General features: G+C 33.5%; 1 protein-coding gene across 1 annotated transcript in view; it reads right to left on the bottom strand.

Moving 5' to 3' along the window:
* The window catches only part of LOC133338841 (uncharacterized), a gene marked incomplete at its 5' end in the record, with an annotated part of 56,876 nt that overhangs the window by 11,808 nt on the left and 28,374 nt on the right, over positions 1–16,694 (bottom strand). The window contains one exon of the mRNA XM_061546948.1: positions 10,049–10,308. Within this exon, the coding sequence (XP_061402932.1) occupies positions 10,049–10,308 (260 nt within the window). The remainder of the gene's footprint in view (positions 1–10,048; positions 10,309–16,694) is intronic.

Here is a 16,694-nt window from a genome sequence, read left to right as displayed (position 1 = left end):
TTTAAACACTTCTAAGATGAGAAAAATATCTTAAATAACAAACAAACACACACACACATGCACTCACTGGCAAAACACTTTAAAACATCTGCTGCTGCTACAGTTCCTGCTGGTGCCATTGCAAAAACCTATAAAGACTTCTGCGGCTGATTGTATCTTCCACTGGTAATGATGATATAGTATCTGTGTGTTTAGAAAAAATACAACACTACACACTCGAGGCTTTAGATTGATGTGTCTTTGTCTTTGGGCAGTGGTGCGTTGTTACCATGGCACAAACGATACAAGACGAATTGTAGGTCGTTGAATAATGATGGTGGTTAAAAGGAAATGGACAAGGGTATAACGGCAAATAAAGAGACGATGGCCCAAAGGGGCAAAACCAAACAACAAAATCAATTTCCCACATATGTCATTGTGTTTGTTTAAGCACATACATATACAAGTAGACATGAATGTATGGCCTTTTAAGTTAATAGAAATGTTGTTGATAATAATTGAGGAAAAAAAGGAAAACAGGAAATACTATATATGGGCAATATTGCCAATTTTTTAACATAGCTGAAGCGGAGGTTCACCCCTTTATAACTCGGGAAATACTTAAATATATGAACAAAAGTGAATAGTTTTGGGTTAATTGATCTGTCGTTGCAAACTGTCCACGATATTGACCTCCAAACTTTATTTTGGTGGAAGCTGTGTCTACTTTAATGTAAAAAAATGTGTAAAAACAGGTTGAGGCGAACCAGTTTTTTTATGTTCTCTATCGATTTGTGACTAAGCCACTCATTGCACGGTCTTCGTGTCAAAATAAAACTGGAAGCCAACAAAATGGGGACTACGCCACTTATGTATCATTTTTCAAAATTTTAACTGCATCTATCTTTAAATGATGCTGACATTTTGAAGCTCGATTTTGAGTGTTTTTTTAATTTTACTTCTAGCTTTAATACGCAAACAGGAATTTCTAAAAATCGATTACAAGATTATTGTAGTCGCGAATCTGCTTAATTTGATATGTATTTTGTGTATGTAGTATGCACAGCTTCAGAGTAATACTCATCCGAACGTGCGAATTTTGTGCGATCAAATTTCTAAAAAACCTATTTTTCGGGCCAAATTTTTAGATCTGTCAACTGAATGATATGGGTACCCGCGATCAATAAGGTTTTTTACGTATCGGATGATATAAAATCTTCTTCGTGAAAATCCATCTACTAGAACGGCGGGAACTGGTCTTCCAAAAACACGAAATTTGGCAAAAAATGTTTTTGAAAATATCGCGGATTTATTTGCGTTTTCTGTGTATAATTTCCGCTTTAATAAATGACCCCATACGGATTTTGATCTTTTTCGAAAAGAGAACTTGAAAAACTTCAGCCGAAAGAGAGATGTACGCAATTTATCTCAAAAATAGATTTTGCTGGCACATCCATGGTTCTTAATGGACCACATTGAAATGGTATAGATCGATGTATTTTTTTAGGGTGCACACTGAAATCGGATGCGCGTTAATGGCATATGGAGTTTTCGGAAATTATTCGCGTTTTACGATTTTTTGGGTACTTCAATGTAACGTGCGGCACATCTTAGCCGTCAAATGAAATTTCGCAAAATATACATGGATTGGAAGATAAACTTCAGTACTTCCTGGAAACCGCATGCGCATCAAATGATTTTGAGAATTACGCGATTTAGACGCAATTTATCTCAAAAATAGTGTGAGCTGGCACATCCATGGTTCTTAATGGACCACATTGAAATCGGTATAGATCGATGTATTTTTTTAGGGTGCACACCGAAATCGGATGCGCGTTAATGGCATATGGAGTTTTCGGGAATTATTCGCGTTTTACGATTTTTTGGGTACTTCAATGTAACGTGTGGCACATCTTAGCCGTCAATTGAAATTTCGCAAAATATATATGGATTGGAAGATAAACTTCAGTACTTCCTTGAAACCGCATGCGCATCAAATGATTTTGAAAATTACGCGATTTACACGCAATTTAAAATGTATATTTTATAATTTTATTTTAAGATGTATTCCTATTTATAGAATTCTAAGATTTATCGGAAGGGTCTTGATATAATCCGCAAGGCGTATACTTATACACAAAAAGTGATTTTTATAATATATCTCAATTTTTCGGCGAAATTCGGGTAAAAAAGCAGAATAACCCCAACATTTTTTCTGAAATTTCTTGTATACAATTAAAAAAATAAATATGATGACATTATTTTTTCGAACCAAAAACAAATATTTTTCCTCGATATCTTGTTTTGTTGTCGCTGTGATTTAGAAACCGCTACACGGACTTGTGTGATTTTGATATCATTTGATTCATCATGGTGTTTAGATTATGTAGATATTTTTAAATTAATTTTTAGGTGTGTGTATGTCATTAATATGATGAAAATATTGATGTAATCTGCTATATTTTTTTTTATTTTTCTCATATATCGCGAATATGTGCAACTTTATCGTGATTATTATAATATATTCATATTCTTATTTTACGGAGGAAGATATATATCAACGTTTTTGGTCATTATAATAAACGGCGTAATTTTAAGATTTTTTTCTTATGCCCAAAATTAAAACCTCGAAAACTTTTGCGCGCATCAACCAAAAATTTGATCGCGAACGGTTTCGAAGTCAGAACATTTTTCTCTATATGTGTACCAAAAATCATTGATGTGCTACAAAAACAAAAATGCTGATTTTTTGAAAATGGAATATTAAAAAATTGGCAATATTGCCCATATATATATCCCTCCTTTGGCATTCCTACTCGTCTTTCTCTTAAATATATGTAAAGATGTACATAAAGATTGACAAAGAGTGAGAGGACTTAACTATATACATCTTCTTAGCCTTAGGTCACATCAACAAACTTTACCCATACCGATACACGTACACTCATCCCTTTGCACAAAGATAAACATATATTTTTCGAAAATATATATCTAAGGGCAATAAACAATATATATCTATCTATCTAGGAAGTTGATGTAATAAAATCCACAGACAATTGCATTTTGACTGAAATGAAAATGTTCACATATATGTATGTTATATGTTACTTATGGATTTACACATTCTATGTCCTTGTCGTCGTTGCCAGTTGTATTCAATAATTTATTGATTTCAAATAAAAAAAAAAAACAAAATGGAATTAAATTTTTGCGGGAACCCCAATCCCAAAAGCAGCTTAAGGAATATTGAGAAACATAAAAATAGTATTAAGAAGCTAGGTCTGTGAATGAGTAAAGAACTATTTTTTGTATAAAGAGTTAATATTTACGTAATTTCAGAATTAAAGTTGAATAAATGCATTAATATACTTCATTATATTATTTAATTAGCGCATTGACTACAAAATGCAACGGCCTTGAACATGAAAATACACAAAACAAAATGATCCAGAACATTACATATTTTACACGATGAAGGGGATCTGACCAAATACAGTAGTTTTTATATCCTACACATCTATGTTGTCAGGGTATTATAGCTTTGTGCAGCCCCAGGAGTTTGTAACGCCGCGAAATATTGGTCCTAGACCCACCTTTAAGTATACCGATCGTCATATCTCGAATAGCTGAGTCAATGTAGACATGTGTGTCCGTCCGTCCATTTGTAAACACGACACAGACCACAATTATGGACCACTCTTCCCGAAATATTGCATGTTGGATGGTTTCGGCCCAATGAAAATCCCTATTGTTTTTGTAAACACGACACAGACCACAATTATGGACCACTCTTCCCGAAATATTGCATGTTGGATGGTTTCGGCCCAATGAAAATCCCTATTGTTTTTGGTAAAGATCGGTTAACATTTAGGGGATAGAATGGACGAAATACTTAATTTTTGTTGGTTTTTCTGGTCGCTCTAGAGGCCGCAATTATGGCCCAAACATCTCGAATTTTTACAAGGAGAGGGGATCGGGCCAAAGAATAGGCATGCCTGTTTTGATAAAAATCGGTCAATAAATTGCGGTCAAATGGACCCTGATTTTTGTGTGAAAAATGACAAAATTTGTATTCTATAGCGTACATATTTACTCCTGAAGAACATAGAGCCGGGAAGTTGATTGTATATCCAAGTGAAGTGGTTGGCCTTTAAATTGATACCAATTATATTGTCGTACGTTCTCGGATGTGGGAATTACACTTAAATATTGTCAGGTGCTTATGTACTGAGATATTATTTAGTAACCCTTTACCACACTAGAGGACGGAAATATCGGGCTGATGGCTTTAAAATTTTCCATGAGATTCCAGTTATGGTCGAGGACAACGCCTATAATTTTCGGTAATGATCAGATAATAATTTTGGGATTTTTTTGAGCCGATCAATAGGCCACGATTATAAGCCGAACATCACAACACGGTTCACGGCGAGGGGAATCTGGACAATTAATTAGAAGAGCTGTACTGAATATTAGTAACATTCGGAATATATGTCAGTGTAAATAAGAAGTGGTGTAGATCGGGCAAGAGGGTGCAAATATCACGAAATATTGCCCAGGATCGGAATAAACATCAGTGGGAAGCTAGTGTTCCGTGGTAGTTGTGTAGGGTATCGTATGGTCGGCCATGTTCGACTATACTGCACCGCTCACTAGTTTTTATTGAAATAGTCAAATTATTTTTGAACACATTTCGAAGAACTATGGTTGTTGATTACAAATGTGAAATCCTATTTTAAAATTCTAATAAAATTAATCCGAAATGTCAGATCAAACATGAGAAAAAATACGTCCCTGGCAACAGGCAAAAGGAATCGAGATAGACCCTTGGTTCCTTTTGAGAATATGCATAGAATCACTTTCTAAGTCGATTTATGCATGTCGTCCGTCCATCTGTCTGTCTGTCCATGTTAAATTGTAAACAAAGTACGGGTCGCATTTATGATCCGAATTGAATGAAATTTGGCACAGCTAGTCTATTTGGCCCAAGGACGAACTCTATTGAAATTGGAGAAAATCGGTTCAGATTTAGATATATATAGTACAAAATGAAAAAATTCGCTCTTGCAAACATAAATTTACTGTGAAAAAATTAATTTGGGGCTGGGGGGCCGGGCCCCCAGGGCTCCCCCCTGCTTACGTCCCTGTGGTCGGCCCAGTCCGACTTTACTACTTTCCATATTGGTTGTACTTGAAATTGAAAAACGGTCAAAATGACCGTCTTCGGCAATCTAGTGTTAAAGTTGTGTAATGGCAGGTAGAGTTTTAAGAAATATCGTAGCCTTCTATATTATTGATGGCGATACACTTAACCTCAGAATAATTCTAATCGTGCTCTTGATTCCCCTGATGATATACCGGTCAATCTTTAGATTTAATTGTTTGGTAAATTTTTAAAGGTTTTAAATTTTAATCATGTCGAAATGTAAGCATTTCGGCCCTGTTAAATTTAACTTTCTTTTCCAAGCCATATTCCATGTAGTTCTTCACTCATAAACTAACTAGTATAATATTATTGAGTAAATGCCCCCAAAAATATGCTACAAATTTTGCAAAGGATAAATATCTATATATAGCCTATATAACACGCATAGATCCGTTGGGAGAGTAATTTTCGCTCTCTTCGTACAGATCTTATGTTATTGCATACATGTTCGATTTATGTTGAAATATTGTATTGGTACTCTCCCAAAGCGCCCGCGGGCGCCTGTTTGGTGAACAGTGATCTATATATACCTATATAATACTTTTAATATTATTTATTAAATATTTAATATTTTCCTACCAGCAAAGAAACAACCCCAAATTACCTTTAGCCTTCAGATTACACCAAATTTCATAAACTGTCTGCAAAAATTCTGATTGACACCTTCAGGATATACTTCATTCATATCGGCAAGAATAGAGAAAAAACAATTTTCTTACACCTGGCTTATTGTATGCTTAAAGGTCTCAATTTACCTTATCCTAAGCAAAACAACAACAAAATTGTATTTACCAAAAAAAAAAATAAGCTAAGAAGACGCCAGACTAATATTGTTCAAAGTAAACTAACACCAACACAAATAGTGTTACCTAGCCAACAACAAAAAAGTGAAATTCAAACGCACACATATATATACATTGGTATAAATCTGTATGTGTTCGGATTCATCAGCAGCACTATTTGGCAAATATTGTCCAACAATATTTTTTGTTTGCGTAAATATGTCTCGGTGTTTGTGTGCGATATTTCGTTACTAGTTTGGCATGGCCTCAAGTAAGAACAACAAAATAAACAAGAAATCCGACAATGTACTTGCCTGACAAATACCTCTCTTAAGCGGCAGCAGTAGCAACCAATACAGCCAAATACAAGGGTTCAGTTTTTGTTCTTAGCAATAACAGCAGAGTAAACTTGAAACTACAAATTTATACAAGTGATGTAGTTTTCGTTTTTTTGGATGAAATACCTTTCCACAAAAAACCCAAGAACTACGAAACTTAAATCTTATAGAAAATGCCTTTCAAGAATTTTTCTAGATTTTTTATTTCATTCGCAACGAGAGACATTGAAGCTAGTAGACAGCTTGCCAACAAGCAAATATTCGATTTCCCAGTTCTCTTGTTAAGTATGGCTTGGCATAGCCAGTGTTTAGTTGGATTGTTTAGATTGTCTACACTTACGTTCACCAACTCACACACACACACATATATAGACACACTCCCAAAATGACTAATGAAAACCATAACCATATCTAACTTTACCCTTGTGTCCATTTGCAAACTACCAACAACAAAAAATACAAATATCAAAACATACACACAATGTTAAATAGAATTTTAAACCAAACAGACAAAAAACGGTACAATATTAAATTCCATAGCATACATTTAGGCAACAATCTAAAATGTTGGGAATTGCATTGCACACATACACTCACACACGCACACAAACACTCATTGCTGTTGTTCTTTATAAAATGAATGGAATGAATAAAAACCATAATAGAAAAAATATGTATTACATGTTTATCTCCTGGCTTTTTACTAAATTGAAAAGATTTTTAGTTTTATTCTCTAAGGATCTAACCACAAAAAAAAAACTAAGAAAATAAATATATTTTTACTTTGCATGGGTAAGAAATTTAATGAACTCTTTAAAATTTAATTGATATTCTTATGTTGTTGTTTTTTCTTATCCTTGTGGCAGAGATTTTAAATAAGAAAATAAAAACCTATTTTTTATTTTTTATATTGCATTGAATATAAACAACTATAAAAATCTTAAAGCAAAGAAGCTCATGGAAACAACTTAATCATATTTCTTTTAGAAAATGAAGACAATGATATTGTGTCTGTATTACCTTATGTGGTTGGTATTGTATGGGAAATAAAATGAAGAATATCAGTTTTTAAATAATATTTAAGAAAATTTGTCATTAGAATAATATGTGTAATATTAATATTTTTGGATAAAAAAAGTAAAAAAAGTTTCAGTCGGAGTTGCCGACAGATATATATATATATATATATATACATAGGTTTTATTATTCGCTTTATATAAGGCATATGGTTTTATAAAAGGTTTCGGATTGAATATTGATCAATTCACTTCAAATTAAATTTATAAAATATTGACCCTTTGTGGAGGCACAAGAAGGAGAGGACCTTCGGGTTTGATATAGGCTTGGTAAAGATAATAGGTTGTGCAAATTTGTATTCAAATCGGACATTCCGCACTTAACCTTGATGTGTTCATTCAAAATATCTAAAATCAATAGGCATTTTTATTTGGGTGATGGTGAAATGCTGTCAGGAGAAAACGAATTAACACACTACAGCCTCTCAGGTTGCAAAATAGGGCTAAGGCCTTAACATATCGAAATACTCAAAATACCAAACCCATGACTAATATTGATAATTGTTAATATGAAATTAGAGCCAAACCTGCTGAAAAATGTACCAGAAATTCTCTCAATACGAAGTAATGGGGAGTGCCGTGGAAGCTACCATAAAACATGGGTCCATAAACATAATATCACAGTATCATATTACGGACTCTCAGGTTTTAAAACTGGACAAAGACCTTGAAGATATCGAAATCCTTAAATACCAAAAATAAGGAATAACTTCACCAAACTGATGAACGATATTGATAATTTTTGGTGGGAAGATTTTACAAGCATTGCGAACCCAAACTATCAAATTATAAAACAGGTCCTTTGAAAAATGTATCCGAAATCCCCAAAATATCGAATAATGGGGAGTACCGTATATCACACTCTACAAGACGCTTATACTACCCGTGCTGTTATACGGATCTGAAGCATGGATACTTACGCAAGCAGATGAGGCAGCTCTTGGAGTGTTTGAGAGAAAAATTCTCCTATAATTATGCAAATACCATGGGTTTCGAGTCCTCCACCCTAAATGATGACACACTAACATTGAGGTGTTAAGCGACCTCATGCCTATCAGCACAATGCTGTGGTTCTATGCGACTTCTGTTTGCAGCCGTAGAAAACCTTGTTAAAACAAAACCTCCTTGTCACGGCAACAGCCTCTTTGATAGTTTTTCGCCGAGTATCTAAAATCTTGTTCTTCACTGCTATAATAATTTCAATGATTCTTAACGTGCTTGGCCGGCCAGGATAAGCATCGTCAATGAAATTTTTTAGACCTTCCTTAAACCGGTTTTTCCACAATTGGACATTTCATTTAAAATGCACTTTCGCTTTTGTTTAATTTCTTATCGAATAGTAAGAAATCGAAGAGCACTCCAAACCACTACTCGAAATTTTAAAATCTTTATCGATCAGACCTCGTATGTGAAGCTTTTTATACAATAAGCATACTTACTATATTTCCTACTATCCTCGAAACTAGTTTCTTAATTTCCAAATAATCCTTATAAAACTTTTTTCTTTTTAAACGGAAAATATTGTGGGTTTTCTTTATTTTTTCATTTTTAATTTAACGTCTTTCTTATATTTTCCACCATCCCAATGGACGATAAAAACATATAGTCGTATTATTATTTCTTCACCCACCCTAAACTTTTTGTTATCAGTTTTTTTCAGTTCAAATATACCACACATGCTTCCTTGAGGTTAGAAAAAAACGATATTTATGTTTTTTCTTATTTCTTTCTGTTATCTCGTTTTTTTTTTTAATGAGAAAAATCTGTCTTAAACACCATTCTCCCACCACACCGACACTTTTTTACGTATATTTTTATATAATTTAAAACTCAATTTCAAATCAATTATTATTGTTATACGGTTTTGCTTTACTATTGCCCTAACCTTGACAGAAAACACGTGCACATCTTGTATGGATTTAAAGAATCGTTTTTTTAATCTCCTGAGGGGAATTATCTATATCTGTTTTGATATGATTTCCAATAAATCGTTGTGGTGATTTGGGTGGGTTGCTGGTAGTTTCGTTTTTTTATTGTCAGTTGTTAAACGCTTAATGAAAGCCCAGAAAATATTTTTAATGACGATGCTACTCCTGGTCACCCGAGCACGTCATCAACTGTGTCTCAACCACTGTATACACCGGAATTGGTTTGCGCTGGAAATATCAAAAACAGTATAACTGTTATGTCAATGGCAGTGAAATCAAACATTTTGGCAAAAACAATTGTATTCTGTTGTTTAAAGATAGCACCATTGACCTTCAGTTAATTTTGTAATTTGACCTTGCCGAAGTTAATTTTACTGTTTTACTTGTTATTTTGTGTCTTATCATTTATTAAATTCTCCAAACAAGTAATAGCTATTATCATTATTTTTAAAGGATTTTCTTTCATGTAATCCCTCTTGGAGCCATAATAATGGCCAATGATTACAAGTTTATCTTATTTTGTCAAGGTTTCACAGTATGATCTCTCCCAACCCATCTTTGTTATTATTCTGATGGTTCATATTTGTTTTCATCTTCTTATTCTTCATTGTGACCCTGACATTTATTTATGATTTAATGTCATTATATATCATTCACATTTATCGTTTTAAAATATTTCCACAGCAAGAGATTGAATTTTTTGTTTCAATTCGCAAATCTCTCCCATTGGTGTACTTACCGTTTTAAATCCGGACTGGCGGTATATGGCGCCGAGACTTCCTTAATTTTCAACACTATTATGGCGGTAATAAAAATGCAAATCACATTCACAACCGTTAGCAGACACGAAACAATGCCATTGATCAAAAACTCAGTTGGTAAATAGTCAGTATAGAGGAATGGATATGCGGATGTCTCATTCATTGCTTCGCCTTTGATATGGGGTATACGTGTACCGGGATAAATCAGCCAAATACAAGCCAATGCCCAAAAGAGACCCTTAAAAAAGAAATGTAAATAACCAACAAAAACATGATATGAAAAATAAATTTGTTTTTTGGGGTATTATTTTGGCATAGAAATATAAGAGGAAATTAAAAGAAATTTTCAGTTGATAATTCAATTTGATTTGGTTTGTGTGGGAAAAAACAGGGGCGTGGGTTATAGCACTCCAATGGTGACATACTGGGCAGCTACATTTAGATTTTTTTTCTGAAAATACTAATAAAACTTGTGTATTGCCCCAAAGGAATTCTATTTCAAACCCCCTCTAGGACTTTTCGAGTCATCGTCCAAAATGCTAAAGAAAAAAAGCCAAATGAAGTTTTATTATTATTTTTTCTGCAAAAACAACCATAGAAATGATAAAGTATTTTTTCTGTCTAGTTTCTTCCTTTGAATCCACAAAGCCGTCTGATTTAATATTTAAATTGTGTCCTTTTTGTCTGCCATTAGCCGGTATTTGTAGTTGTTGTTTCTTTGTGATCCTAAAAAGGACATTTGATTTTGTTACATTTTTACGTTAAGTTCCATCCATTCGTTTGCATTTAATTTTAGTTTATTTGTTTGTTTTCTTGTGTCCTTTTTTCGGTTCTATGATTTCACATTTGCCATTAGCTTATCATCTATTCATAGTCAAATTTATGCCCCCTCCGATTTTATTATTAGACATAAATATGTCAATAAAATATTCATTGCTTATGTCCCACAGGAAGGGTGGGGGTAATGTTGTTGAAAATCTTTGTTTATGCTTTGCCAGAATAATTTATCAAAAGGGGATAATTTTTTGTAAAAAAATATCGAAGTAATATATTTGTGAACTATATGTAATTCTGGTAGACGGACAAAGAAATTATTTTTTATTAGCCTAACAAAATATGGATTAATATAATAGGAGACCGATAAGTAAATAATCTAATATAACACTGTGGAACAAAATTTAGAGGGATATGAAAAATTGACTAAAATAGAAGGAATATGTACGGCGCATTTTTGGGTCAGGAACCCAAAAGTCAAAATCAAAATATATGGCAAAAAGTTAAAATCAAAATATTAAATATTAAATTGAATTATGGCAAATTAAACAGGTGGAAATGGTGGATGAGGTGAAAATTATTACTAATGTTAAGATAATCATAAAAAATCGTAATTAAAATCCATACATAAGATATTTAAAAATAATAATAATAATAAAATTGATTTCCAGAACCCAGTGACAGAGGATATTTTAATGGTTATATCATCAATCGACGTCTTGGTACATTTTCTGTCCAAAATTTTTCGACAGTTCAAGACCGTTCAAAGTTTATTATTTTGAATTATCTTTGGTTTTGATATCTTCGTACAAAAATTATGATAATTAACTAAGTTTCAAGGTACCCTCTATATAAACGGACCCCCATATTGAGCACATCTTCATCCAAATCGGCTAAAATTAAATTAATTAAGGAATGCATAATACATAAAAAAGCGATTTTTTGCTATTTAACTTTTAAAAATTTTGACAGGCATTTTCCATCTACGCTATTAAATTTGTAAATTTTTCTTTTAGTATCATAATGAGCGTCAACGAAACCCTTATATATGATATTTATATCTCTGCCCCATAGTGCGGTGTATGGAATTTTTACCCCTCAACAAATTTTATTTAAATCAAAGTTTTCGGAAAGACACCCTTTGTCCAAGTCCTATAATATTGATTTTAAGTTCTGAGCAGGACTTTGTAATAGCAGTTATCTTTTTTACCCTAGTTCGAAAAAGAATCCGAGGGTTAATTTTTCAAGATTCGCAACGTGTGCCCTGGACTGAGAAACAGCATAGATTCAGAAGTCTTAATTTTATGAAAGACTCGAGCCGAAAAGTAGATATGTCGTATGTGCTCACTCTTGATTGAGGCAAAGATTCTCAACTCCAAATACAGTAACTGGACTTTATAGTAGCTGGTATTATAGCTTTGTGTGGCCCCAAGAGTTTATAAGGCCACGAAATATTGGTCATAGACCCACCTTTTAGTCTATGATAGTCATATCTCGACTAGGTGAGTCGATCTAGACATGTGTGTGCTTTCGTCTGTCCTTATCACGATACATGCCTCATTTATGATCAAATGGACCAAAAACTTCACTGACAACTTTTCTGGTCGTTCTAGAGGCCACGATTGTGACAGGTACACAACGAAATTTTACACGGAGAAGGGAATATGGCCAAAAAACATGACTCTTTCCACTGTAATTGGTCAATATTTAGTAGGTCAAAGAGACCAAGAGACCAAAATTACAAATTTTAAACTCTATATATTTACTCTTGAAGGACATAGAACGGAGACCCTATATCCAAGCGGAGTGGTTGACCATTATATTGATACCTATTATATTGTATAAGTACTCAGATGTGGAATTTATACGTAAATATATACATAAATACCTAGATGATATTATTTGGTGTTACAATTGCGCATTGAAATTTTGCATAAGTTCCGGTTATGGCCAACAATGCCGCCTTTAATTTTCGCTTATTAGCAGATGGTATTTAGAGGATAAAATTGACAGAAAACTTTATGTTTTTCTGATCTTTTAGTCGCTTAGAGGTTACAATTATAAGCCGAACATTACAACATTTTTACGCGGAAGGGGATCTGGTAAATATGCAGAGGTTCAAAAGAACCAAGATTTTTATGTGTAAAATAACCACATTTGAATCTTATGGCGATCACTCTGGGAAACATTATTAGAAATAGGGGAACTGTTGACCTCTAATTGTTGAAGATGATGAAATGTACAGAAATATTGCACATGTTCGGAATATAGAATCGTAGAAAGTTAAAATTCAGTGGTGGTTATGTATCAGTATAGTCGATTCCGTTCGACTATACTGCTCCGCTAATGCGTTTTTTTTATCAATATAGGGTTGTTAATTTTATTATCTCCATATTTCCTTGGACCAAATCCATGTCACACAAATTGAATTCGATTTACAAATGTCCGCCTGTCTGGCTAAACTTTGCAAAACCTAATATCTTTAACAAGCCTCTGTCAGGTACCTTCCCTAAAAATGGTCAACATTTTCAATATTTATAAACGCAATATGTCCGATTTGACCCAGATTTCTGCCAACAGTCGTATTTTTAACAACACTAAATTAAGTTCGAAGATGGGGAAGATCGTTTCACTCCCTCTGGTACATCTTCTAAAAAATTGCCAGAATTGTGCTCAAAAAAGCATTCGATTCAAACCAAACTTTGCACAACCTACTACTTTTACCATACGTTCATATTGTTAGGAGATTGGACCCTTTTTGGGGGAGATAATAGAAGGAGTGGACCGATAATCCTTCTAGTATCTCCCCCAAAAAAGGTCCACAGTTTGAAATTTTTATGTATTATATGAAGTGAACGAAATATCATCCAAATGTCGCCCAAACTATGCACATTTAATATTTTTACCTAGTCTAGATAGAATCGGAAGATGACACCCATCGGTCTACTCCTTCCAATACAAATTACAGCCAATTCGGTTGAAAAACGTGTCCAACTTTCCCAATTCTATTAATGTTTAGTACAGAGATGTGGGGGTATCCCCGTTATATGGGGCTACACTTAAACATGATTCAATAGTAATAATGTTTAGTACAAGGATGTGCTATGCAATAAAAATACAAATTACAGTCAAGTGGTTGAAAAGCCTGCGCAAAATCTCCAAAATACCGAATATTGGGAGATACCGTTATTGGGGGCTACCCCGAAACTTGGGTCAGTATTAATAATTTTTAGTACTGGTATGTGCTATGCAGTGAAAATCCAAAATACTCAATTACAGTCGATTCGGCGAAAAAAGTGTCCAAAATTTGCCAAAATACCGAGTATGTGGGAGTACCGTTATATATTGGACCTACCCTGAAACTTGGATCAATATTAATAATTTTTTCACGGATATGTGTTATTCAATCAGAAACTAAAATATTCAATTACAGCCAACTCGGCTGAAAAGCCTGTTCAAAATACCGAATATTTTGAGGTACCGTTATAGGGGGGCTACCCCGAAACCTGGGTCAATATTAATAATTTTTGGTACAAAGATTGCAGCCAATTCGGTTGGAAAACGTATCCTAAATCGCCAAAATACCGAATACGCTCCACCTTATGGTGGAGGGTATAAACAAAATTGCAAGGTAAGGCTGCTAGAATATACTGGGCTCTATTGAGCCTCCAAAAAATATTCTTTAACATTTCTCGCAAATAGCTGTGTTCATAAAAAATAATCTTTAGAAATAAAAGCTTGGAGCTCTATTTTTCCTTAAAAATATTTTCTTAAAACATACAGGACTCCTTAAAAAATAAGATTCTTTAAAAATTCACGCTTAAGACCCTATTGGTCCTTAAAAAATATCACTCCACGTTTATTCCACAATTTCCTTAATTATTAAATAATGTTCACTATACTTCCTATTTTTTTAATATTTTTTATAAATTAATAAAAGAGTTATAAATTAAATTATTATACTTATAAAACTTTTAAAGACTTTTGCAAAATAAATTTCACTTTCGACTGGGTCATAATAAATTTAAACTTGAACTACATTATTTTGCTGAAAACATAAACTCACACACAGACACACACATAAGTGACAAGAAATATTAAATGCCTTGAACCCCGTAACCTGCCTGCTGGAGGATAGCATAACAGCAGTAGTAGCAGCAGCCGCAACAATGCTAATAACTAGAGTTTGGGGCATATAAAATAGTACTGGACAACAACAACATTGAACTTACAGCAATAAATCTGTCACAACAACAGCAGCAGCGCTCCGTTTGTTTTATTTATGCTTTTTGGGATATATTTTTGCTCTTTTTTTTTGTTTTTGGAAAAATTCAGTTATGGCCATTGTTTTGAAAGAGTATTTCTGTGTGTGTGTTGGTGTGATATATGTGAACCTCCCAAATGCCCAGTTAAATTGCAAAACAACAAAACCCCTAAAAAATAAATCCAATAACAAATTTGAAAAAAAAAATTGCCACAACAGCAACAACAATGAGAAAACAAATATTACAAAAATGACCATAATTTAAAAAGCTAAAAGTCATTTAAAAGTAATTTAGTGTTATAAATGTACACACAGATAGACCGACCTCTAGACAAATAAACATATATTTTTACAAATGGTTATTTGTTTAACAAAAATAAAAATAAATAAATAAATAAATAAATGTTCGAACAAAATGATGATGATTATTGGAAGGATACCAATAGAGATATTGTATTGTGTTGTTCTGATTTGTAATAGATTTGAAAACAGGGTACAGAAATCAATGAATTAAGTTTAAAAATTTTCCAATAACCATCCCCACACTTCATAAGTAAACAAGTCGCCTACAAGCCTTTTATGTAATGTCGTTTTGGCAGTTTTGTCCAACATTGGTCCTTCTAATATCTCCTTCCTAATGCATACTTTTTTAACTTGAAGAAACGTTTCTTGTAGTCCACATGGGCTTGAATGGAAACTAAGCTCTACTGAAAAAATTTAGCCCCATTATCAGTCAAAATCCATACAGCAGCAACAACAACAAATGGCGTTAACATCACTAAATCATGGTTAGAACGGTTAGCCAACTATATAACAAGCACCAGTCATAGACCAAGTCACAATATTTGTCCCGAAGCCTGGTAATAGTGTTCCATGGCGTGTTTGCTGTTGTTCGTGTTGTTGTTGTTGCGATCATCGTTGACATACTTAACACTGGCAGCTGAACAATTGTGGTAGCTATGGAATTTCTATGACATAGAGACTGACAACTTAAAGAATGTTACTGTTTATCCTATGAAAAATAACATTAAGTAGAGGAGGAGGAGGAGGTGGTGTTCCTAATGTTTGTCGACATTACTCACACTTCACTCCTCCCCCAATACCACAACTTAATAAATTACACCACAAAAGCCAAATGTCCAAACAAGCATCTTTTAAGAAAAAAAAAACACGACAACAACTAACTAGTTTACCATAAAATGAAAACGGGAATACTTCATAATATAATTAATAGGAGGGGTGGGCAAATAATGGATGGGAAGAATTTGTATACCCTTCACCGAGAAGTTGAGTTTATATTCTCGAATAGCCATGTCGCACTATTGATATCACTATATCTCGCAATACTTATCACAAAACTTTGAAATTTTGCGGTAATTGCAAAATATTTTTAATATTGGTCTCATTATATCCTCCATAAACGATATAGTCGAAATTTTAATGTTTCAGACTTTCCTTCACGCTAAATATAACAAAATACCGAAACTCGGGAGGTACGATTATATGGGGGCTAGGCCCCACTTAGAAACCTCTGTGTTTTTATTACTTTCTTTACTTTCACGGCTCCCCTAGGGTCCACTGCTCGA

This window comes from Musca vetustissima, unplaced genomic scaffold (genome assembly GCF_032173495.1).
Source record: "Musca vetustissima isolate MV318-11 ecotype Yass unplaced genomic scaffold, APGP_CSIRO_Mvet_v1 utg5083, whole genome shotgun sequence".
Taxonomy (NCBI): Eukaryota; Metazoa; Arthropoda; class Insecta; order Diptera; family Muscidae; genus Musca; species Musca vetustissima.
The sequence above is the reverse complement of the archived record's forward strand: the minus strand, read 5'-3'. Positions and strand labels throughout refer to the sequence as shown.